General features: G+C 41.2%; 1 protein-coding gene across 1 annotated transcript in view; it reads left to right on the top strand.

The window, feature by feature from the left end:
• LRRN3 (leucine rich repeat neuronal 3) overlaps positions 1 to 21,688 on the top strand; it is a 78,476-nt gene extending 56,788 nt beyond the window's left edge. The window contains exon 2 of the mRNA XM_048500744.1: positions 18,638 to 21,688. Within this exon, the coding sequence (XP_048356701.1) occupies positions 18,997 to 21,123 (2,127 nt within the window). The 5' untranslated portion in view covers positions 18,638 to 18,996 and the 3' untranslated portion in view covers positions 21,124 to 21,688. The remainder of the gene's footprint in view (positions 1 to 18,637) is intronic.
• Positions 21,689 to 25,702: the final 4,014 nt, after the last annotated feature.

The raw sequence follows: 25,702 nt of genomic DNA on the forward strand, positions 1-25,702 counted from the left end.
GTTATTTTCTTTTTAAAAATCTAAAGATCTAAAGATGCAGTGGTGAGGAGGCCATGGCCAATAGAAATGTCACAGCAGGACAATAAGTGGGAAGTAAGAACATAAGAACATAAGAACAAGCCAGCTGGATCAGACCAAAGTCCATCTAGTCCAGCTCTCTGCTACTCGCAGTGGCCCACCAGGTGCCTTTGGGAGCTCACATGTAGGATGTGAACGCAATGGCCTTCTGCGGCTGTTGCTCCCGATCACCTGGTCTGTTAAGGCATTTGCAATCTCAGATCAAAGAGGCTCAAGATTGGTAGCCATAGATTGACTTCTCCTCCATAAATCTGTCCAAGCCCCTTTTAAAGCTATCCAGGTTAGTGGCCATCACCACCTCCTGTGGCAGCATATTCCAAACACCAATCACACGTTGCGTGAAGAAGTGTTTCCTTTTATTAGTCCTAATTCTTCCCCCCAGCATTTTCAATGAATGCCCCCTGGTTCTAGGATTGTGAGAAAGAGAGAAAAATTACTCTCTGTCAACATTTTCTACCCCATGCATAATTTTATAGACTTCAATCATATCCCCCTCAGCCGTCTCCTCTCCAAACTAAAGAGTCCCAAACGCTGCAGCCTCTCCTCATAGGGAAGGTGCTCCAGTCCCTCAATCATCCTTGTTGCCCTTCTCTACACTTTTTCTATCTCCTCAATATTCTTTTTGAGATGCGGCAACCAGAACTGGACACAGTACTCCAAGTGCGGTCGCACCACTGCTTTATATAAGGGCATGACAATCTTTGCAGTTTTATTATCAATTCCTTTCCTAATGATCCCCAGCATAGAGTTTTTCACAGCTGCCATGCATTGAGTTGACATTCCCATGGAACTATCAACTAAGATGCCTAAATCCCTTTCCTGGCCTGTGACTGATAGCACTGACCCTTGTAGCGTGTATGTGAAGTTTGGATTTTTTGCCCCTATGTGCATCACTTTGCATTTTGCTACATTGAACTGCATTTGCCATTTCTGAGCCCACTCACCTAATTTATCAAGGTCCGCTTGGAGCTCTTCGCAATCCTTTGTGGTTCTCACCACCCTACATAATTTGGAATCATCTGCAAACTTGGCCACCACGCTACCCACCCCTACTTCCAGGTCATTTATGAATAGGTTAAAGAGCACTGGTCCCAAAACGGATCCTTGGGGGACACCACTCCCGACATCTCTCCATTGTGAGAACTTCCATTTACACCCACTCTTTGTTTCCTGTTTCTCAACCAGTTTTTAATCCATAGGAGGACTTCCCCTCTTATTCCTTCATTGCTGAGTTTTCTCAACAGTCTCTGGTGAGGAACTTTGTCAAAAGCCTTTTGGAGATCCAAGTAGACAATGTCCACCGGTTCACCCCTGTCCACATGCCTGTTTACACCCTCAAAGAACTCTAGTAAGTTTGTAAGACAGGATTTGCCTCTGCAAAAGCCATGTTGACTCTTTCTCAGCAGGTCTTGCTTTTCTACATGTTTTATAATTTTATCTTTAATGATAGATTCTACTAATTTACCAGGAACAGATGTCAAACTGACTGGCCTGTAATTTCCCGGGTCCCCCCTAGATCCTTTCTTAAAGATTGGTGTGACATTGGCCATCTTCCAGTCTTCAGGGATGGAGCCCGATTTCAGGGATAAGTTGCATATTAAAGTGAGAAGATCAGCAATTTCATGCTTGAGCTCTTTAAGAACTCTTGGGTGAATGCAATCTGGGCCAGGGGATTTGGTAACATTTAGTTTATCAATGGCTGCCAGAACTTACGCGGTCTGGGACCTTCGTACCTTCGGGACCGTCTTACCCCATATGTCCCTCTGCGGCCTCTGCGTTCGGCAGAGGCCAACTTGCTGGTTGTCCCTAGCCCCTCGATGATGCGGTTGGCCTCTACCCGGGCCAGGGCCTTTACAGCCCTGGCCCCTGCCTGGTGGAACACTTTACCACCAGCTATCCGGGCCCTGCGGGATCTTGGAGAGTTCCGCAGGGCCTGTAAGACCGAATTGTTCCACCGGGCGTTTGGAGGGGCCGACCGCTGCTCCTCCTCCTTCATTTGGCCCCACTTTGTGGGAGGCTCTCAGCTTTTTGGGTCTGCTTCCAGGGTGGGTGTATTACGCTTTATGAAATTTGGCCGGATGTCAGCTGTAATTTTATTTAATTCGCTGTTTAACTGGGATTTTAATGTTATTTCTGTTATGATTATGTTGTTCACCGCCCAGAGCCCTTCGGGGGAGGGGCGGTATATAAAATTGATTATAAATAAATAAATAAATAAATAAAATAAATAAACTTCTTCCTTGTCTACCACTATCTTCGCTAGTTCCTCGGATTCACCTCCTAAGAAGCTTGGTTCAGGTGCAGGAATGTTCCTCACCTCCTCTTGGGTGAAGACAGATGCAAAGAATTCATTCAGCTTCTCTGCAATCTCCCTGCCATCTTTTAGTACACCCTTTGTTCCTTTGTCATCTAATGGGCCTACCGCTTCCCTTGCTGGCTTCCTGTTTTTGATGTACTTGAAGAACTGTTTGTTGCTGGTCTTGATGTTCATAGCCATGCGTTCCTCATAATCCTTTTTTGCCTCCCTTACAGCTAACTTGCTTCTCTTTTGCCGCCATTTGTGTTCCCTCTCATATTCTTCATCAGCCAAACTGGACTTCCATTTTCTAAAAGACATTTTCTTTTTTCTGATAATTTCCTCAACCTCTCTTGTTAACCATGGTGGCTTTCTTTTGGACTGGGTGCTGCCTTTTCTAACCTGTGGAACACATTCCAGCTGAGCTTTTATTACTGTGTTTTTAAATAACCTCCAAGCATCCTGGACAGTTTTGACTCTCTTGATTTTCCCTTTCAGCTTCCTGCGCACTATCCCCCTCATCTTTGAGAAATTTCCCTTTCTGAAGGCGAATGTAACTACATTAGTAGTTGCTACTTGTTCGCATGCTGAGATACTGAATCTGACAGCATTGTGGTCGCTGTTCCCTATCGGCTCAACAACACTGACTTCCTGCACCAGGTCCTGGGTCCCACATAGAATTAGATCTAGGATCACCTCTCCCCTGGTTGGTTTCACAACCATCTGCTCTAAGCCACAGTCATTTAGCATATCCAGGAATGCTCTCTCCTTACTATGACCTGAACATGTATTTTTCCAGTTTATATGGGGATAGTTAAAATCACCCATTACCACTACATTTTTGTTTTTGTTGGCCTCTCTAATTTCTTTTTCCATCTCAGAATCCTCTTGTGCACTTTGGTCAGGGGGACGATAATATATTCCTAATATTAAACTGTCCTTCACACCTGGTATTGATATCCACAGTGATTCTGTAGGGGAACCAGGTCCCCTTGCATTGTCTATTTTAAGTAGTCAGCAACAGGGAAGAGGGTGAAGGGGAAGCATGCAAAGCAGTGTGAGGGAGTGGGGCAACAAGACTAGGTGGGCAGGCTGCAGGCAGAGGGAAGAAGTGTGGGGCGAAGCTGTGCCCACTGGCAAATCTGTCCCGCTCTGGTAGCAAAGCAAAATTAAAATTGTGCTATAAGTGGATTTGCTTGCCATGGAGAGAGTGGAAAGTGAAAGCAGGGCTGAAGGAAATATATAAGAAATCTTGCTGCTGCAGATATTCGCATCCATCATGCAGCAAACATCTTATGCATAATCAGCCTTTGTATTGCTACATGATTTGTGTCCACCTATTTTTTACATTTCTGTACTGTCCAACATCCAATGACTTCTGGGTATATTGCAGAACAGATTCACCCACAAAACAGTCCAATGAGATTAATTAAATAGAAAAACATTTCTACTCAATAGGTGCTGTTAGGTTTAAGGCAGTGGTTGGCTGTGTTGTAATGCAGCATTATTTCTGCTTGATGTTAAGCCTGTATCCACTGTGGCTGGCATCTTCAGAGGATCCTCTGAAGATGCCAGCCACAGATGCAGGCGAAACGTCAGGAGAGAATGCTGCTAGAACACGGCCATACAGCTCGGAAACCACACAGCACCCCAGTGATTCCAGCCGTGAAAGCCTTTGACATTTCAGCTCAATATTTCTATGTGAGTTTTGAAGCTGACAAATAATTTTAATCAACATTGCAATGGTCCAAATCCACAACTTCAGTGGGTCACAGAGCTGCACCTACTGGACTGCAAGTCTCTCTAGAGATGCCATTTCTCCCTGCATTTTGGATGGAGGGCAAGGATACAAAACTTCTTGTTCTACTTTGCTCACATGCTGAAAAAAGTAATAGGTGAGTTTGTTAAGGTTGCTCAGTGTTGGAAAGGGATTTTTTTTAGCTCAGGCAGCCTCAGAGACACTCCTCCTCAAAAAAAGTTCCCTTTTTGCCTTCTGTTCTACCAACACCCCACCCCTGTTTCCCTAACATGTATTTGCGAGGAAGTCATCATATTGGGTATTCCTGTTTCTCCAATATAACTCTGAATTGATAGAACTTCTTGTCTTAGGTTTGTAGTTCCACTCCACTTAGGTGAGCTCCACTCCCAGTGCTTAGGCATTACAGATGGATCCTACCTTTGAAAAGATTGAAGAGCACTACGCTATATTATAATCGTTCTATTAGAATGGTTTTCATACATCTATATATTTACATCTCCACATGTACACCCTCAATAATTGTAATTTACCAATCAACATTTCACCACGATACAAATGAACTACCTTAATGTAAATGGCAAACTATCTCTTTCCCATATTCAGACTCAATTGAACCTTCTGCTTCTAAGCAAGTCTGCATGTTTTAAATCCTTTCATTAAAGCATAGTGCCTACCAAACTATTTTAATGCACATTATGGAGGTCATTAATGAAATGTGACTGTTCAGAGTTCAGCACATGAAATACCTCAGCAACTGAAGAAATTAAATTTCTTCTGTCAAACATCCTTTAAGTGACTTCCACTGTTGTTCTTGCTAATGGTCAGTAAAGCTGACAAGATCCAATTACAAACACACAGTTTATAAGAAAAGTTCAGAGGCTAAACCTAATTTTATATTAGATTACTATTGCTGGAAGAGATAAGGAAAAAAATGAAGGTGTGGGGAGAAAAATGTCTGGCATGTAATATCTTGGGAAGTATTCTCAAAAGTTGTAGTTTTTTCCAGACAAGATATGAAATCATCTAATTGCCTTACTATTAATAATTAAATCCACATAAATTCCTTTGTGGGCAACAGGGGGCTCTAGAATAATTGAACTATTTCAGGTTACATATCTTTCTTGCTACATTAATTTACTACAGACCTGTAGGAGGAAAAATTCCAAGATGTTTTCAAAAATACAAAAACAAGACTATGTAACAGGACACAATGAATAAAAATTAAATCTTAACAAGTCCTCAAAGCCAAAAAATGTTTATTCCCAATCCAGAAGCATTTTAAAAAACCCTTGATGTCATCTTTTTTTCTTAAATGGAATTTCTCTTTTAAGAAAGAGAGTTTTAGAGAGAGAGAAAGAAATCAGTTATGAAACCTGAAAAGGATTGAGGGGGACAGTTCTATCAGCAAAACTCCAGTGACAACATTTGGATCTACCCATTAATGGCAGCTGATGAAGGCCTGGTCCTTTTGTCAAGGCCTGTCTACCTTTAATAACAATGGATGTTTCCTGAAAGAAAGCCAGCTCTTAGGAATGGTCTCCTGATATTTAGTTTGTTCAGGGACCCATCAGAGTTAGGCCCATCAAGCAAAGGGGGGAGGAAGATTGTTGAAAGAACCTTTGCAAATTTTGGTATAGATGTACACAGAGAGATATCTGAGGAAGAAGAATCTTGGGCTTCCCTCTCCAGGTTTCTAATGAGGGGCAGTGAATCTGCTCCTTGTAGATGACCTTTCTGTCTCCAGCTGTGCAAATATTACAAAGACATCATTAAGCTCTCTCTTTTAAGGAAGTCACACACCAGGAATCACTGACCCTGAAGCTTCTCATTATATATAACAAGTGCACAATAGTATATCTTCCGGTCCTGTGGGAACAGGGTATATGCAGTGGCTTATATTGTGGCCCTCAAAATAAAAACCCTTCTATTTGTGGTAAGAAATATGAAGTAAAAAAAAGAAATCAGAATCATTTGATGATAAGAAATGTATACAAATCGGCTAAAATATCTGTGTATCTGTTAATTCAAAGCAAAGGTGTACAGGATGAAAGTGGCAACCAGAGCATGACCGGCTCCCTGCCCCCAGCTCCCCCATCTGGCTCCCAGTGCCCTGCTTATGGTAGCCAGCAGAGAGGCCAGGGAGGGCAGGGCTCAGCAGTGGGCAGCTCAGGCAGGTGACTCAGGCAGGTGCCACAGCGGCAGGCCGGCTCCTGCCTTCCCAGGGCTCGCTGGGGAGGGCAGGAGCAAGCCTGTGGCTGTGGCAACTAACTCAACTGACTCCACTTGCCCCGGTGCTGAGGAGTGAGTGGGGAGGGGGCAACCAGCCTAAAGGAGGGGCCCTGATGTTGCCTTGCTCCACCCCATAGGCTGCAGCCACCCAAGACCACTCCTTGCTCGCAGCACCTTGCAGCGGCCAGAGGGGAACCCCAGCACAGCCTGAGGGAGGCCAGAAAGACAGCCAGTGAGCGAGGGAGGCAGGGGCCACAGGAGGCCTGCAGCTGGGTTTGTCAGCACATCAATAGATGACCTGGCTGCAGGGGCCTTGGCAGTGGGCAGCACATGGGTGGGCAGCTGGGGTCAGGGTGAGGGTGGGCATAGTAGGTGGGAAGGAGGTGTGGGGTGATTTTGGGCCCCCATGTGACTGAATGGGCTGTGCCTGGGAACATGGAATACCCTATGTCCTCGTGGCTGGTACACCCCTGAACAATGGTGGGATTCAGCAGGTTCACACCACTTTGGCAGAACCGGTTGTTAAAATGGTGCTTGTAAATAACCAGTTGTTAAATTATTTGAATCCCACCACTGGAACCTGTTGCTAAATTATTTGAATCCCACCACTGCCCCAGGGTCAAAGAAATTATTGAAATAAAAGAAATGGGAACATTTTGAACAGAATTGGATTAATCCTGATTTAGCACATGTGGAGAAAATGTTAGCAACCAGTATTTGAAACTCATTTCACAGTCCACATAATGAAAAAATACATGGGCAAGCTAAACTGAAAAAAGTGTTTTATTTAAAGTGTTAGTGAAGTGCAAGATTTGTTGCATAAATTTCTTCCTCAAAAGTTAAAAAAAGTAATTAATAGTGCCATCTTCAATGTGACTTCAATAGATTTGGAAAGATGTAACTTTGCTGAGAATTTTACTATATATCTTTGCGGCCCTCTGAAATGGTCGGACATAGTGCTGGACACCTCATCAGCCCTTCTGCGCTGCCACCAGTCCCATTGGTGCAGCGGGGGCATTCTGGAAGAGTTCCTGGGGATGGAGCCAACTATAGTTGCCTTCAACCCAAGCTTTTGTATCACAAGTGCCATGATTGGCACCCTTGAAAAAACAGCATAAGTCCATTTAGTCCCATGGAGGGCTTGCAGGTAGCTAGGGAGGTTTTTTTGGCATCCCCGCACAGCCTAAAAAGCTCTCTGGAAGTATCGTGGTGGCATGGCAGCAGTGCCAGCCACCTTAGGCTTTGAATGGGGCTGTTAGTCTTCTACATGAAGGTGGAAATCTTCTAGGTTGAAAAATGAGACATAAATCTGCTAGACACATAAATAATAGCTGGCATATTTTTAATCAGGTGCTTTTTGATGGTCAGAAAATCAGTGATTTATGCCTCTTATATACTTATCACAGACAACTCACTGTCTGATGAAATTTAGTTTCAAAGTTATTTCAATCTGCTGCAGGAACAAAGACCAGTTTATATGGAGAGCCTTTTAAAATTTCTCAGAAATTTCAGTTGTGGAAAGGTTTGTGAACAAGATATGCTGCATCAAACTTTATTCCAATACTGAAAGATTTATACTGGCATTCAGTTTTGTTTTGAGGCAGAATTCATCATTTTTGTTTTGACCTGTAACTGCCCTAAATGATCAGGTGACCTGAAAGATTCCTTAGTCCCATTTCAACCTTTCCATTTAAAGACATCTTCCTTTGAGTGACTTCTTTAGGTTGCTATCATATAAATTACTAATGTTTATCATTGTCTTTGAGGTGCCAAATCATTTTGTAGAGAGGTTGCACCAAAAGCAATTGATTTTAGAAGTAGTAGACCAGAGATAAAGGAAGCCACAGCCTTCAGTTTGCAAGTCCTGAGCAAGGCTGTTAATGATATAATGTTTTGGAGGTCACTATTTCATAGGGTCATCATGTGTCAAAAGTGGTTTGATGGCATTTATCACACAAACACGCACAGGGCAGGGATAGTCACACAATGAATCTGGAAATATTTATACTCCTAACGATATGGTGTGAAAACTGTCATACAGAAATGATTAGAGCACAGTATAAAAAATTTAGCACCTATTTGCAGTACAAATGTTGCTATTTTAGAAGTGTATATCAAAATATGCTAACTTTTATTCCAAGAAATCAGTTACAACCACACATTTCATTATGACTTTCATTTTATTTTACAACAATTTTTTAATAAGGAGCAATTTCAGTACAGAACATTGAGCAATTAATACTTTGGGTTGCCAGCTCTGGGTTAGGAAATATCTGGATATTTTGGTGGTGGACAATGGGAATGGTAGGGTTTAGTGTGAAGAGAGACATTGGCTGAGTGTAATGCCAAGAAACTCACCCTTCAACTCAGTGGTTTTCTTCATGGCCTGAAGATCAATGGCAATAGCAGGAAATCTCCAGATGCCACCTAGAGGTTGGCTTCCCTAGAAATGTTAGAAATGCAAATTCAATTTAGGAAGGAAGGAAGGAAGGATGTTGAAGCAGGCCAGTTGTGTTGGAAGCAGAAGTTGGAAGTGGAAGGAACAGGAAGGAAGAATAAGTGAAGGAAGGAAGGAAGCTGGAAGTGAAGGAAGCTGGAAGTTTTCCACATGTTCCAGTTTGAAATGTACATTCAGATTCCCAAACAAAAGCTTAGCACTCCAAAACTATCCTCTAAGTATTTTTCAGGTATATCTTGTTCTCCCAGATATTTCTAGGATTTTTTAAAAATTAAAAACAATCAGAAATCCTGGAAATATTTAATATTTATCAAAAAGATTGGGAGCCAGTGTTAGCAAGCTCCCAGGGACTTTCCCCCTGCCTTCTCCACTTTGTTTTTGCATCTTGGGGGAGTTCTATGGGCTTGCCAGGCTGCTTCTGTCAGTTTCAAGATTTAGGAGGGGTTTTCTTTGCAAGAATTGCTTTGTTTTCCCTTCATGATTTGTACAGCTCACTGCTTGGATTTGTTCTTCTCTGAATTTACATTAGTCCTGTTGAGCTTGCACTCCCACAGTGGCATTGGGTTTTGTTAGCATTGTATATGTTGATATTTGTTTTGTTGGGCTTGCAAAATCCTCCCTCCCTTGCTTAGATTTGTTCTGTGCCTGTCATTCTCTGGATGCACATTAGTCCTGTTGATTTTGCCCTGTGGAAGTGCCGCTGGACATTCTGTACATTGCTGTTTGCTCTATTGGCCTGCACCATCTCCCATCCCTTCCTTGGATTTGTTCTGCTGTTATCTTCCAGTTTGTCATTAGTTCTGTTGAGCTTGCATTGTCACAGTGGCATTGGGTTCTGCTTATCCTACTGTACATTGTCATTCATTATGCCACACAAGTGTCTCTCTTCAGTTTGCACTGCAGAGATTTTCTGGTTTGACATTAGTCTTCTTAGGGTTACACTTGCACTGCTACAGTGGCACTGTGTTCTGCTGGGCTTCTGTACATTGCCATTGGTTCTGCTGGGCTTGCAAAAGTGCCCCCCACCAAAAGTTTTCACAACAGACATTTTCTAATTTCATTTTTGGTTCTGTTTGGCTTGGCACACTGGCTTGTAGTTCTACTGGGATTTCTGAATTCTGAAATGTTTCTGTTGGCCTTGTTCTTTCATGGGAGTCATGATTTGACCTGTGATTTCTGCTTGCAGATGTGACTGTTCCCGGGAAGCAGCTTGGAGTCATCCCCCCTCCACATAGGAAATAATTGAAGATGGTTGGGGGCACTCTATTCAGGAGGCCACTGATTTGGATCTTTTGGTTCAATCTACTTGGAAGTTGAAATTTAAAGAACAAGCAACATCAGCCCCTCTGCAATTTTAGTGCCTCAACATTAAAGAACAATCCCCCCCCCAACCACCCAGAAAGTTTCCCCAAGAGAATAATGGGCCCAAAAAATTCCGTTTCTGAAAGAAATATGTATGGTGTACTGGTACAGTTTCAGTCTAGGATCTGGATTCAAGAGGAGGATTCAAATCACTATTTGAGCCTATGAAGGATGAGACCTGAAAGCGGCTCCATTCTCAAAGCCTCCAATCTAAGTCTTACAGGGTTGTTGGGAGATAAAATTGAGAACAGAATGATGTAACAGAATGATATCACTTACTGTGGAGAAAGATGCAATATAAATAATAAATACAGCTGAAAATGACAGTTGAGTGGGAGGGAAGGAAAGAAGAAAGTGTGGAAAGGAGAGAGGCTATGAAGACCTTCAGGCAGTGGTGTATTTGCCTAGGGACAAAGGGTACCCCTTGTCCCCAGGCACCGCTCTTCTGCTCACATGGGGGGTGCAAAATCAGAACTCCATGTAACCAGGAAGCTGGCAGTGGGGGGATGGAGCCAGGAGCTGTCCACCCTGCCCATGTCAATCACACATGGGCAGGGTCAAGGGCACTTGAAGACCACTAGGCAGCAGGGCTTCCTGCTGCCTTGTGGTCTCTCAGTACCCCTGACCCCGCCCATGTTGATGACACATGAGCGGTGTTTGAGGATTCTTGAAGATCTGCCTCTGGTGTTATGACTTCCTCACGCCTTGTTTCCGATGTTATTCTATCCTGCCTCCATACATGTCACCATCGTCATGGGCAAGATCTAGGGTGGCCACATCTCCCCAAGCCCCACCCCCAGCCTCAGTGCTTATAGAAGCAGCTCTCCAAGGCCGGGAACTCCAGTCTCTTCTGGCCTGTCTAGAGGGGAGAGCAGAAGGGACTGCTGGCTGCTGGCTGGAAGCCCAGCCAGCAGCGGGGAGCCGAGGGGTGGAGCCAAGGGGGTGGAGCTGGGCACTCACCATTCTGAAAGTGCTCTCAGTACCTGAGGAAGTCTTGTTGCCTTCACTGAGTTCGAGTGCCTTTTATTCCTGCCTATAAGTCATCCACCTGGCTCCAGGTTCTGAGGGGTGTTTCTGGTGAAGGAGTGAGGGGGTGAGCTTCATTCTAGGTAGTGCATCCTGACACCTGAACTGTGTCTCCTGGCGCCATTTACCCCCAGTATACCTCTGCCTTCAGGGAACATAAGGTAGAAAAACTAGGGGATATGATACTTCCCACATAAAGTCCTCAGTTCTGTCCTCCAACTTGGGTGGTTTGTATTTCTGTTTATGGTTGGCAACTCCTGGGAGGAGGAAGTTTTTTGTGAGATAGCAACTTTCTAAATGGTCAGCCTTCATGATCCTGTATCTGGAAGCTCTTGTCTTAGGACCCCAGCAAAGCACCTTAAGCCTTTGGCTTTTTCAGGCAGCATCTAGTCCAGTGATATGCGCTGTCTATAAAGCAAATATTGCAACCCTAGCTCAAGAACATGTTTCAATGGAAAGGGATGAATTTTACACCCAATTACTTTCATCTGGAAAGAAAAAAAAAACAGCCTTTGCCCAGAAATCTGCCCCAGCTATGCCTTGCCTTATTAGCTGAGAACCTAAACACCAACTGCCTTCACCAGGAAGAGGCTTTGTAGAAAGGTTAGTCTGGAAAACAAAGGCCAGCAACTTTAAAGTTGATCTATACTTTGTACAGAATGAGTAGCAGCATTCTAAATTGTACCACTTGAAATGGCAATTGGATCATATTTTTAATATTCAGTGAAGCACACAGATTAGTAAACTAGCACTATGTATAGAAAATTGTGCTAAATCTCCCTTGGATATTCTAAGTTACTGTGTGAAGGGAGAGCATTCAAATAAATATATGATCCTCATATCTCCAGTGTAAAGTGGTACAGCCAACAGCACCTTGGCATCACCTACTACCTAGTTCTGTATAATTCACCAAGATTTATGTTAACAGGAGGAATGTCAGTATTTTAAACATATTTTCTTAAGAAAATTGCATAGGGTGGCTTTCTAGAGCATATGGGATGAATGAAGTCCCAGATACAAGATCGGTGTTTCAAACCTGCTTTTGGACTGAGAGAAATGTCTTGACAATGTCATTTCCTTTGTGGGAGGAATATATAAAGGAATGAGCAAAGCAAGCAAAGCAAAGCCTTTATTGGCATAAATATAAAGGAATGGGAGGTGCTATGCTTGGTTGAGAAGGAGGTTGCTATGGCCCTGAGAACATGAAATACTCTGTGTTTGCCTAAGAAGCCACCCAACAAAGTGATGGAGGGATGACAGTGCCGGTTACTGACCAGTTTAAAAAACGCTGTTTTAAAGCTTTGACGTGTTTACATTGCCCGGCGAATCCGTCGCCTTCCCCAAACGAGGTTGCCCATTAGGTCTAAATTGCCATATATTAATGCTAGCTATGGATGTGCAATAATTCAGACCTGTCAGTGTCTGCCATCAAAGATATTTGTTTTCCCTTTACACAAGCATGTGCCTCTACTTCAGTTTAGTACATTAACAAGTTATCTGATTTTTTTTTAATCTCTCACATATAGCACTTCAAAGATTGTATTGAGGTAAATGTCTTTCTTGCTGTTCTGAGTGGTTTGCAGTTCTGAGCTCAGGAAAAAATGCAGTAAACTTGAAATCACATGATAAAAATACTAAAATGATGTAAGAAAATGTCTCTCTATCTGCCTAGAATAGAAAACAAAATGGTATAACTAAATGTTTCATTTTGTCCATCAAGAACCATCTTTTTTAAAAAAAATCCTCTCTTCAGACCAGACAAGCAGCCAATTTCTCTTCTTTTCTGTTAGCAATCTTCATTTCTGTTAGTAATCTTTTCCCATCCTTACACAAGAGTGGCAATAACATAAATTATGGAATGCCTTTTTCAACAGTTTTCTTTGAGAGGTAAATCTGTAAATACAGCTGTGTTTTGGGAATCTTTGCCACCTGTAAATGGGCCCATGTGAAATGAACTGTTTTCCTCATTACCAAGAGGGCATATTATATTCAAACTGATACACTGGAAAAAAAGAAACAAAAAGCACATTTCTGTCTGGCAAGGTGGAGGAGGAAAGGAGGTTGTCAGTGTCTTAAATGTTCTTTGTCATTCACTCTAAATGGCTCTGAGCTCCAGAAATGAAAAAAAAATCAGTTTTATCCAGTCCAATTCAAATAAGTACACATATCCCTCAAAAACAACAGCATGAATCACCGGTGACAGCATGAGACACAAGCCTAATTAAGGCATACCAATCAATGTGTACAAGAAAGATAATTAGTCTGCAAAGGGTCACACAGTTGGAAAATGCAGAACATATTTGTTTCAAAAACTGCCCCTGTTACTGTCATTGTTAACAAGAGTTGCACTCCAACAAACAGATATTCCAACTGCAAATCATTTTAATGCAATTACTGAAAAATATTTACAATATAAGCTCTAGGGTCCAGCCCCTTAGGTACTTGTACTGTGTACCCCCAATTTTTTTGATGGGACTTGTGGAGAGATCTCATAAAGCCAGTACCTTCTGTTTCACAGTTGCACAGCCCAGTGCAGTAAATCATCCTTCTTCCCATTGCACAGATGAGACAAGCAGTATGGTGCATTGGGTAGAATGTCAGGCTAGTACCTGAGAGTCCCAGGTTCAGGTCCCCAGTTAGCCATGAAATACACAAGATGATTTTGATCTAGTTCTCTCTCTCTCTCTCTCTCTCTCTCTCTCTCAGACCAGCTGATCTCACAGAATTATTGTGAGGATAAAATGGACAAGTTTACACTACCCTGTTTACACTACCCTGAACTTCTTAGCAGAAGAATAGGGTAAATATGTACTAAACAGATAAATTAAATGAAACTGAAAAAAATGTCTTACTGTAGCAATGACTAATGTAGGAACTGTGCCCATGTATCTAGACTTCCATCTAATTCTCTATCTGCAGTTCCATAAGGGATCATGACTGTGAGTGAACAGTGACTGCAGAACTACTATGCCTAGCATACAGAAATGTGATGTTATGACAACAGCGTACAAACAACCAAAAAGTTAAAAGTACTTAGACAGTTTCTGGTTTGAATGTATTGTCTCAATTGTATTAAATCTGTTTGAAAAATTAAACCAGGCCAGAAAACAGGAAGATGCAAGTGGGTTCTCTACAAAGAAAAAAAAAGTCTTACAGAAGGATGAAAAAATCAGTTCAAATAAAATACTGCAACTTATATGAGTATATATAAATGAATGTGTGTAGCAGGGAGGCTTACACTTATTCTGGTGTCCCAGTGAATGGAGTAGCCCAAGCCAGCATAGTCAGTACACCTTATAATACCATATGTATACCCAGTAACTATGTATTAAGCCAGAACTGTCTTAAATACCAGACAGCAAGAAAATGAGAAGCTTGATCATTTCCTAGCATGTTAGTAGTAGTTGGCAGCTAGTGATGCCATATAGCTTCTTTGCCAGAGGCATATTATTTTTAACAGTATACACTAAAACATCTATGTTCATGGAATATCTAAACTTGCACTTTTACTGAGCATTGGAAAATATGTGTAAAATGTCTTTTTCATTTAAAAAAATGAAAAATTGTAATCACTATTTCATTCTGAAATACTGAACCTTTGAAAAAGAAATGAAACTTTTCTGCCCTCCACCCCTGTACAATTAAAAGCAAACTATCCATTCATTCCCAGCTTGGCTTAATTCTGAACAACTGAAAAACTGCTGCCAACTTTCACAACCTTGGGATACTGTATGCTCATTGTTGTTGTGGTGGTGGTGGTTCAACGTGAGAAATTAATCACAGGCACATAAATGAAACAAATCAATACAACCAGTTGACATAAGCAAAGCTCAAAATGACCTGTCAAAACAAGTCTACTTCGTTCTACAGATCACTGCATAAAGAATGAGAATTCTGCTGCACAGTTGATTGTGTGTGTTTTTTTGGGTGGGGGGGTTAGTAAGTTATGATGTCTTCTAGTTAGATAGCAGGGAATTGCTGCATTTTCTTCAGTCTAATATAAAAACATGCAGGCCTGAAATACCTGCACATTAACAGTAAAGCACCGTGCAGTTGTTGTGTGCATATAAAGTTGCATGTTATTAGTATTACATTTTACAGACATATTGTAGGACTTTAAGGCCTTCTTTTTAAGACCATAAAGAATAGGAAAGAGGCTGAAAACATTGTGGGATTTTCAACAGCCCCTACTTCCTTCCTTCAGAGATTTTATGCTATATAATTCTGCACAAGTAAATAATTCTTCCAGAATCTAATTCCCTAGCTATGATAGTTAAAGGGAAAGGACTATTCCATCATCTGAAGGTTTGTGTCCAAAAAGAAGAAAACAGGGAAAATAATAACTGCTAGCACTGCTTCAGACATGCTTGTACAAGTACTTGCAAATAAGTCACAGTGTGTTATGCTAAATAGGTTTCTTTAATTTTCACATGCAGAAGGTGAGCAAGCTCTAATGTAAAATCTTGCACAAACATGTTCAGTAGTACTATCCCATTGAATACTAGCTGGTGGGGGGAAACAGTAGGATGGGTTATTGACTTCATGCTAATCTCAGAAGCATCTGGTATCCACTATTGGAAATATAACATAGAACTAAATGGACCTTTTGTCTGTTCCAGATGGCATTTTTGTGTGTTCTTAATTATTGAAGGCACGCTCAATGCAATTAACTAGTTCCAAAACAACATTCTATATTGCCAAAACCACGAGAGCCTTCAGCAAATGAGAAAACTGTGGACATTCATTTTTTAATTGCTGTATTGCACACAAACCAAGATTATTCTTGTGGCTCAAATTATGCAAAAGGGCATATCAATGGCAGACATTTACATACTTATTCCCAAGGTTCTATGTTCAGAGCTTTGTCTTCTTCCTTGGTACAGGCCCCTATAGCTCTCACAGTTGAAGTGCAGGAGGTAGTCATAAAAGGATATTGAGGAAATGCCCCCTCTTTGCACAGGTGATGCAAATAATTGTACTGGGAAGGGAAATTTCTGCTGATTACACCACTGCAGCACTCCACGCATCTCACACTGTGCCCAGGATTCCTGCAGCCCACAACATTAGCATCCTGAGGAAAAGATAATGGTCTACGGCAAGAAGGGGGTGAGATAATGGAGAATCATTTTGTAAATTCCACTCCATTTGTGCCAGTGACATTTTTTAAAAATTACAAAGAGCCTACTACAGGTTTAGCTACAACTTCAAGGTAATCCTAACCCCAGTCATAAACTTTGCACTTTGCTTGTGTCCCTGTACTGTGCTGGCTTTGCATTTGCAATTCTTCAAAGAAATCATGCCAGCATTACTCCAATGAAGCCTTTCATGGAATAAAGAAGTAAAATACTTCAAGATTTCGGCTATTTGTAAGCCTTTTGTACAGAGCCATCTATAGGGTGAGGAGGAATGTGGATCAGAAAATTAATGCCAGATTTTGATTAGCTGACTATTTGTGGCCAGAAGTGTAATTAATTTCATGGAACAGATTATATTTTGATCATTATGTTTTGTACCAATGTTAGTTTGCAATTCCAAAGGATTGGCTTGCCACCATAAAAATACATTAAAAAACTTCAAAGCAGCAGAATGTTTCTCCGGTATATTTATCTCACACATTGTGTGTTCATTTTATTTATATACATTAAAAAACCCTGCAAATTGAAACCCTTGATGATTACACATAAAAGAAAAGGGTAGGGGGTGGACAACAGCAACATCTCTTGAACAATAACTGTTTTGAAGATAATATACTGTTATCCATGGTACAAACATTCTTTTGGTGCCTTGTAATGATCAGTGGTCAAACTATTTTGGTAGTATTTCAAATTATGAAGCACTTTAAACACAATAAAGTCATATATCTAATTCTGAACATGGCCTGCACCATGTGGATCAATCTGTCCTATAAGGCCAAGGGAAGGAAGGATGCCTCTGCAACTTCAATTTTGCACAAAAATCTCCAAAATTAAGGTAAAAGGTAAAGGTAGTCCCCTGTGCGAGGACTGGGTCATTACTGAATTCACAGGGTGACGTCACATTACAACATTTACTGGGAAGACTATGTTTACAGGATGGTTTGCCAGTGCCCACCCAGTTGGCTACACTTTACTCCCAGCAAGTTGAGTACTCATTTTACCAATCTCAGAAGGATGGTAGACTGAGTCACTCTGGAGCCGGTTACCTGAAATCAACTTCCAGCAGGACTGAATTTAAATTGTGAGCAAAGCTTTGACTGCAGTACTGCAGTTTACAATTCTGTGCCATGGGACTCTTAAAAATTAAGATGAGGGGGATTAAACCCCTTCAAAAAATAAAATTAAAAAATGCAGATCAAGATTTTGCAAGATCATGGATAGCATTATAGAGTTCCATAGGAATCCAATATAAATAGGCAATCAAACAAAGCTGGTGATGGGATCAAGATAATGTGTGACTGGAGTGTGAAGTGCAAGCAAGAGGGGACAAATTGAGGGCCAGATAGATTTGTCTCCCTTAAAAGTCCCCTGTTCTACCCTTTATGAGGGATGAAGAATGAGGACCAAGGCCATACACAGCATATGTGACACACCTGGTATTCAGAAGTAGTTATATATGAAAACAATGGGCATAATTTATGGCCCTATGGTTCAGAAAAAAATGTTTTGAACAAAGACAACATAGATTTCTAGAGTCATTCTATGTTTCTCTTGTTGACCATGGTTCTACTTCTATAACGTTTTGGTTTACTACAAAAATTTTAATAAGAATATTCAAGCTGCACCAGTTTTACAGATAAGGGATTGTGTCAACAAATGTGAAGAGAGGGAGCCAAATCAGATACTAGTGGAGACTTTTATATGCTTTACACCTTTAAAGTCACCCTTTTTTGCCAAGGATGTGGCATGATTCCGTCCGATTTTAACTAAATGACATCTCAGGAACATAATTCACCAGCACACCAAACCACCATGACCTCATCCCATGGTTTGTTCAGGGCTCTCACTGTGACATGTTAATGCTGTGAAATAACGGTTGAGGAAAAGATGGATTTAATGATTTCGGCAAGGAGCACTGTCATGGACCATAATGCAAAATGAATGGAAGTGAAACCAAGTTACATAGCACCAGATCTGGAAATGTGATGCCATTTAGGAATCATCCTCCAAAACTTCATTTCCACCATAGAAACTGATTTCTGTTTTCTGGAAAGTAGTTGTATTTCTGGAAGAATTACAGCCCCAACCCACAACTTTATTTTTATTATACAGGCATTAAACATAGATATTTTAGCATTATGGGGAAAATAGCAGAGACGTTTAGGATAAGTTTTCCAGACTGCCGCATGACCAACAGCACAACGTTGCCTACCTGGCTCCAAAAACCACCTTAGATTTACATTATTTTATACAATTGCCAGTACTAATCTATTTTTCACTTTTTTATATTGTAGGCCTCTTTTCCATAACAACAAAAAAGAAGGAAGATATGGGATGTAAAAGCAACACTACTATATAATTTGTCTGCACCCTGTTCAACAACATTCTGAATGGACTTCACTTTCAAATGCATCTCAGTATTTATCCTTATGAAGAGAGTAACATAATTCCCAAAACATGTTTCTCATAATGAGAGAGAGTGATTGCAAGGATGCCACTTATTTCCAAGGAGATTGTTGTGCTTCTTCATCATGCATCATTTTAACAATGAAAGTATTTGTCTTATCAAATGACTGACTCTTAACTGATTTTTTAAAAAAACTAATTGTGTGATCCTTAAATGCCAATTACTCTTCAGGAATACTGAGCTAAAATGAAGGACATGCCACTCATAATTCATTTTTTACTTGGCCTAACTACCATCGCTCCAGTATACACTGTGGATAAGAAAGAAGACTGCCCTCACACATGTATGTGTGAAGTAAGGCCGTGGTTTACTCCAAGATCTATATACATGGAAGCTTTGACAATAGACTGCAATGATGTTGGCCTCTCTGCCTTCCCTACCAGATTGCCTGCTGAGACACAGGTCCTACTCCTACAGGCAAACAACATTACAAAATCTGAATATGCATCACACTTCCCAGTAAACCTTACTGGCTTGGATTTATCTCAGAACAGTTTGTCCTCAGTGGCCAATATTGAACTTGGAAGGATGCCCCAACTGCTCTCACTGTATCTTGAAGAAAACAAACTCATGGAGCTGCCTAACAAATGTCTGTCTGGACTAACCAATCTCCAAGAGCTCTATATTAACCACAACCTGATTTCCTCAATTGCACCAGGAGCCTTTATGGGCCTGGATAATCTTCTTAGACTTCATCTCAATTCAAATAGTCTGCAAATGATTAACAGCAAATGGTTTGAAGCAATTCCTAATCTTGAAATTCTAATGATTGGAGAAAATCCCGTAATCAGAATTGAAGATATGAATTTTAAGCCCCTTATCAATCTGCGCAGCCTGGTTTTAGCAGGCTTAAATATCACAGAAATACCAGATAATGCCTTGGCTGGCCTTCACAATTTAGAAAGCATCTCTTTTTATGACAACAGATTAGTTAAAGTCCCCCACACAGCTCTTCAAAATGCTACGAACCTTAAATTTTTGGATCTAAACAAGAACCCTATTAACAGAATACGAAGAGGGGATTTTAGAAATATGGTACACCTTAAAGAATTGGGGATTAATAACATGCCTGAACTTATATCTATAGATAACCTGGCAGTTGACAATTTGCCAGATCTGAGAAAAATAGAAGCAACTAATAACCCCAGATTATCATACATCCACCCAAATGCATTCTTTCGACTTCCCCATTTGGAATCACTTTTGCTAAACAGCAATGCGCTAAGGGCCCTGTACCGCAGTACTATCGAGTCTTTGCCTAATCTCAAGGAAATCAGCATACACAGCAACCCAATTCGATGTGATTGTGTCATTCGATGGATTAACATGAATAAAACTAGCATCAGGTTCATGGAGCCAGAGTCATTATTCTGTGTGGATCCTCCTGAATTTCAAGGTCAGAATGTGAGGAAGATTCATTTTAGGGAAATGATGGAAATCTGCCTTCCACTGATAGCCCCAGAAAGTTTTCCCTCAAACCTGAATTTAGAAACAGGCAGCTACATTTCTTTACATTGTAGAGCAACAGCAGAACCAGAACCTGAGGTATACTGGATAACTCCATCAGGACACAAGCTATTGCCAAACACGGTTTCTGCCAAATACTATGTACATTCGGAAGGAACACTGGATATCAGTGCTATAACACATCAAGAAAGTGGTCTATATACATGCATCGCAACTAATTTAGTTGGTGCAGATTTAAAATCTGTTATGATTAATGTGGATGGTTCTTCTCCCTGGGATAACCATATATCTTTGTCTATTAAAATAGAAGATGTGCGAACTAATTCTGTGCTACTGTCCTGGAAAGCAAATTCTAAATTGGTGAAATCTGCCATTAGATGGGCTGCTTTTCCCAAACATGGAAACTCTCTGACTTCTCAGAGCGTTCGCATCCCTTCCCATGTAAAGGTGTATAATTTTACACATCTCACCCCACTGACGGAATATACAATTTGTATGGACATCCCCACTGTCCAACTGCAGAATGCAAAGCAATGTATCAATGTCACCACGAAAGGATTGGACCCGGCAATGACAAATTATGAGAAAAGGAATATTATCACATTTCTGGCCTGCCTTGGGGCTCTTTTGGGATTTATATATGTAGTATCTCTCTTCAGTTGCATCTCTCGTGAAATGAACTGTGATGCAGGACACAGCTATTTAAGGAATTACCTGAAGAAACAATCCTTTTCGTTCAGTGAGCTTTATCCTCCTCTAATTAGCCTTTGGGATACTGGCAAAGAAAAAAGCACAGCACTCGAAGTCAAAGCAACAGTGATAGGAGTTCCGGCTAACTTGTCATGAAATATCAGTGTTGCTGTACTTAACATTTTAAAATTATTTACACAGGACTACAGTTATGATCAACAAAAAAGCAAAACAAAAATATTCCTCTATATAAGCATCACAGGCTTGGACTCAGCTAATGGGAATATATTCAAATAAGAATAATTTATTGGTGTGGTATTTTTTTTAAAAAAACACAAACACCTGTCTTCAAAGAGTACTGTGCCAACCAGATTGTTTTATAGGACTTTATAGTGTTACTTCTTATACTCTAAGAAGCACTTAATACTGTTGCAACAGTGCAAGTAGGAGAGAAAATTTTCTGTTTTTGTTGTTTTTTAAAAAATAAATAAATAAATGTAGGAATAGTGGAACTGAGTAATATGACCCTCCTGTGTTGTATGACACACACTAGCCACGATTTCTGTTCTGTTTTGGGTTTGTTGGGGATTTTTTTAAAGTGATCGGATGAAATTAGAATTGACCCATGGTGTAACAAAATGGAGAAATTCTGTAGAGTAGATAATGTGACTATGTGAAACTTTTTTAATGAGCAAAAATACATTTTTGATTACAGCCAAAATAGTTTGGTTTTATTTTTTCTAAAGAAATTATTCTGTAACCTACTATATAATGCATACATTTCAATGTTGGGAACATACACCTATATTTTCTTGTGGAAATTTGTGTTTGAATGCTTAGAACATTCTGGGTTTTTTAGGTAGTGTTACTGCAATAAAACACACAATAAACTACTGTCCTCTATATGCTTAGAAAAGGAATATGTTTCATTACTAAAAGCTGAACACCAGGACACAGTTTTACAATCTATCCACACAAAAATCTCCCAGGACTTACATTTACTTTATAATCTAAATCTATGGAGCACTCAAACTAACTACATTGTACTTACTACTACTGTCACTTCTGCAGAATTTTTCAAGGGGCTCAGTGTTCACAGCAACTTACAAGGCTATCCTAAGCAAGTAACATGTTTCAGTGTCAGTGGTATTAGGAGGGTGTTATTACGTTTAGTATGGGTCTGTTCATGGGTTAAATCAGACTTATCTTTGTCTTAAAGTGTGGAAAGCAAAGCTGAGTGATTCAGCCAGGCCTATCCAGTGGCTGCCCTGACCTGGATGGCCCTAGTCATCCAGATCTTGGAAGCTAAGCTGGCCTGGCTACCACCAAGGAATTCCAGAGCTGCTAAGCAGAGGAAGGAAGTGACAACTTAGATCCAGAGGTGGGATCCAACCAGTTCTCACCACTTCTCTAGAAGTGGTTACTAATTTTTTCTGAGTGCCGAGAAGGGGTTACTAAAGCAACCTCCCTGCCCAATAGTGACTGGAGGTGCGTGTGTGCGGTGGCGCCACTGTTTGAATCCCACCACCATCGGAACCTGTTATTAAAATTTTTGGATCCCACCACTGCTTACATCTCTTGCCTTTAAAACCGTACAGGGTCACCATAAGCTGACTATGACATCATGGCACTTTCTACTACCATCCAGTGACTATGGCTGTGCAGAAAGTTTGTCAGGTCACCCAAATCTAACACATGTCTTTACTGTTTCGTGCTGCTTTCTTGATACTTCAGCAAAAAGTGTAACTTAAATGGGAAATTACAACCATACTGCAACACTACTCTTAAGAAACATTTTCTGTATCTATAATAAAACCAAATGTCTCACTTGAAAAGAACAAACCAGAATACAGTAGGTGGTTGAATAGAAGCCCACTTGATTCAGTGGGAGAGTTTCAGCTAATTCATCATACCCTGAAATAGCAGCACTTGGTCTTATTAATGCTCAATGCTATTCATATCATGTCAAGGTTGGTGAAGAAAACCTCAGACAGTAGATTTATGACAGGAAATGGAAAGAAAAAACTGCTGCTTAGTTATCTTGTTCCGATGTGTGAACTCTGCATTTAAATTAAATGTTCTGCCCATACAACATGTAACATTTGCATACGTGTACAGTCTCCATTTAGAATTGTGGGATTCTTATTAACCATTAAGGAAATATGCCCATCCAGATTTGGAAATCAAATATATAATTCTAAGAGGAGCAGATTTTTTTTTCTCACTGAAAGGGGTTTGATAAGATTCATGTTGGATATGTGCCAATGCAGCAATAATATATGGATTTTTACCCTGCCTTTTTCCCAATTGGAGAACCAAAGCAACTTATATCATTCTGATCACCTGTATGTTACCCTCATGATACCCATATGAGATAGGCTAGGCTGAGAGGGTGTGACTTCTTACCCAAGGCCACCCAGCAAGCTTCCAAAGCATTACACGGATTTGTACCTGTATCTCCTAGATCATAGTACAATACTATAATCAGTGTATTGGATCTTACAAAGTCCATAGAGAAAACACATCAATCCTACTTAAGTTAAAACATAACTCATCACAAAGTCAAAAAAGCATGGGCAAATCTGAGTCAGAGTAATTAAGAATGGCATGCAAAAGAGAAGATAATGATAATAATCTGGCAGCAGTTTTGTCTCTGTGCTAAAGATAAATTGTGCTGATTCTGGAGATTAAAAGTGTATATTGATATTGATGCTTTAATGCCTGCAGATTGCTAAATCAGCAAGGCCAAGGCTGGCTGCTGTGTCTATAGATATCCTTTCTGGGCAGCTGAAAGGCTAACATGTATTTGGTGGATTATGTGAGATTACATTTTCTAGCCTGCTTCCTAAGAGGGCCTGGCCTAAGAATACTAGTGTGTGGCTTCTCTAGTATCTACCTCCATAGCCCTCCAGATAATGTTCAAAATTTATTCTGAGGCAGGAAAATAAGGATAAACCTTGTACAAAGCCCACCATTAAAATCTGGAACACATATTCAGAGTCTTAAAATTTGTTACACCATTTTCAGCTTTGAAACTCTAGCTTAGGATGCCTATTACAGAAGTGAATTTTCCCACAAATAAATCTGACTTTACTATTAATTCACTGTCCATGAACTTTGACAAAGGATAGTTTAGTATCTGTGAAAAGAGACCTTTATTATATACTTTTAGCTGGCAAGATATACATAGAGAAACAAACGGGAAATTGCAAAGACACTTCAACATGTGGTTATTTATACAGGACATAGTAAAGACTAACATATAAAATGACCCCCTCCCCCAGATTTCTAAAAAGAATCAAGCAGAGAAACAACTTTTACCTTATTTCAGTATTTTTTAAATACTGAACTGCATTTTGTTGACCAGAAACATAACTGCAGAAAGTCAGTATGCTTTATTACTCTTGCTGTCAAAACATCTAACTTTCCAATTATCCATAAACTGCCTTCTATTGTCAGTTTCCTACTGGTTGGTTATCATTATTTGACCATTTAATAATGAATATCTTGGTTTCATGTTTAAAAATAATGCCCCAGAATCAACTGGGCCATAATTGTGACAAGGGGCAGGGCACATGGTGAACTCCGGAGCAGTGAGCATGCATGCCCTGGGCCGGCAGGGCAGCTGAGCCACACCCGGCCCAATCATGTGATGCGCACGAGTGTTAGGGGTGTGTTAGAGCACACTCCCTATATATTAGGTAGCACACAGTTGCTCTGGTCTTCTTTGATGCCTTGAGCAAACTGAATGAGTGGTAGTTAGCTAGGCAGGGAGCTAGGCTGAGAAGGGGTTGAGGTCTAGGTGTTGGAAGGTATCTACAATTTCGGGGGGGTTGGGTTGGCCCTGCCTCCTCCCTTTGTGAGTCTTGGTTTAGAAGAAGCATTGAAGATTTAGCGTCGTTATCCTCCCCACCTTCAACTTGCTCTGGTAGTGGGCGGTTTGCTCGACCATCACAGCGGGAAATCGCAATGGCACACCAGGTGATGTGTGAGTTAGCTTTGGCGGGAATGGAGAGAGGAGCCTTGGCCACGCGGCCTGGGAGAAGGCCCCTGTCCCAGCTTGGGTGTCAGTTTTCAGGGCGCAGGGCTCATCCATCCCTGGACCCCTCCTCCGCCTTTTACGGGGAGGTAGCTCTGAATTTGGAGAGCTGGCAACCAGCAGGAGATCCCCACTGTGGGTCCTTCTGCTCCCCCACAAGTCATGGCGCCACTGCCTTCCAGTTTAGCAGCCCCACTGTTGGCGTCGACTGGGCCAGGCTGTGGTACATCTGGGGACGTGGTGCAGTTTTCAACTAATTTTGACTCAGTCTCCGAGGACCATCCTGTCCGGTTGAGTGGCCTTTTTCCCTATTTCCCACCCTGGACCGGGGCTTTGGAGGTAGATACTGCACCACCTAGGGTTTCAGAGGTCCCGTCCTCAGAACGCAAGGCATTGCTGGTCCTGTTTTGGTGACGATGCAGTGTTGTAAGACTAAGGTTGCTGCCAGCCTTCCTGGGGCAACACCCCTAGCGGGACTGCCAGCTCCTGGGCAGGAGATTAAGGCGTCAGCCCCACCAGCGGAGCTATCTTGTCAGCCAAAGGAGCAGGACCCAGCTAACGCCATTCACCCAGTCAGGTTGACGTGAGTTGCCGGTCTCCCAGTTCGTCTTCTTATGGTGAGTTTTTCTGGTTTTGGGACACCGATTGGGAATGCGTCAGGCACCCTCGATTTGGGTCGGGGTTCTTGTGCTAGAA

The sequence above is a fragment of the Sphaerodactylus townsendi genome, linkage group LG06 (genome assembly GCF_021028975.2).
Source record: "Sphaerodactylus townsendi isolate TG3544 linkage group LG06, MPM_Stown_v2.3, whole genome shotgun sequence".
NCBI lineage: Eukaryota > Metazoa > Chordata > Lepidosauria > Squamata > Sphaerodactylidae > Sphaerodactylus > Sphaerodactylus townsendi.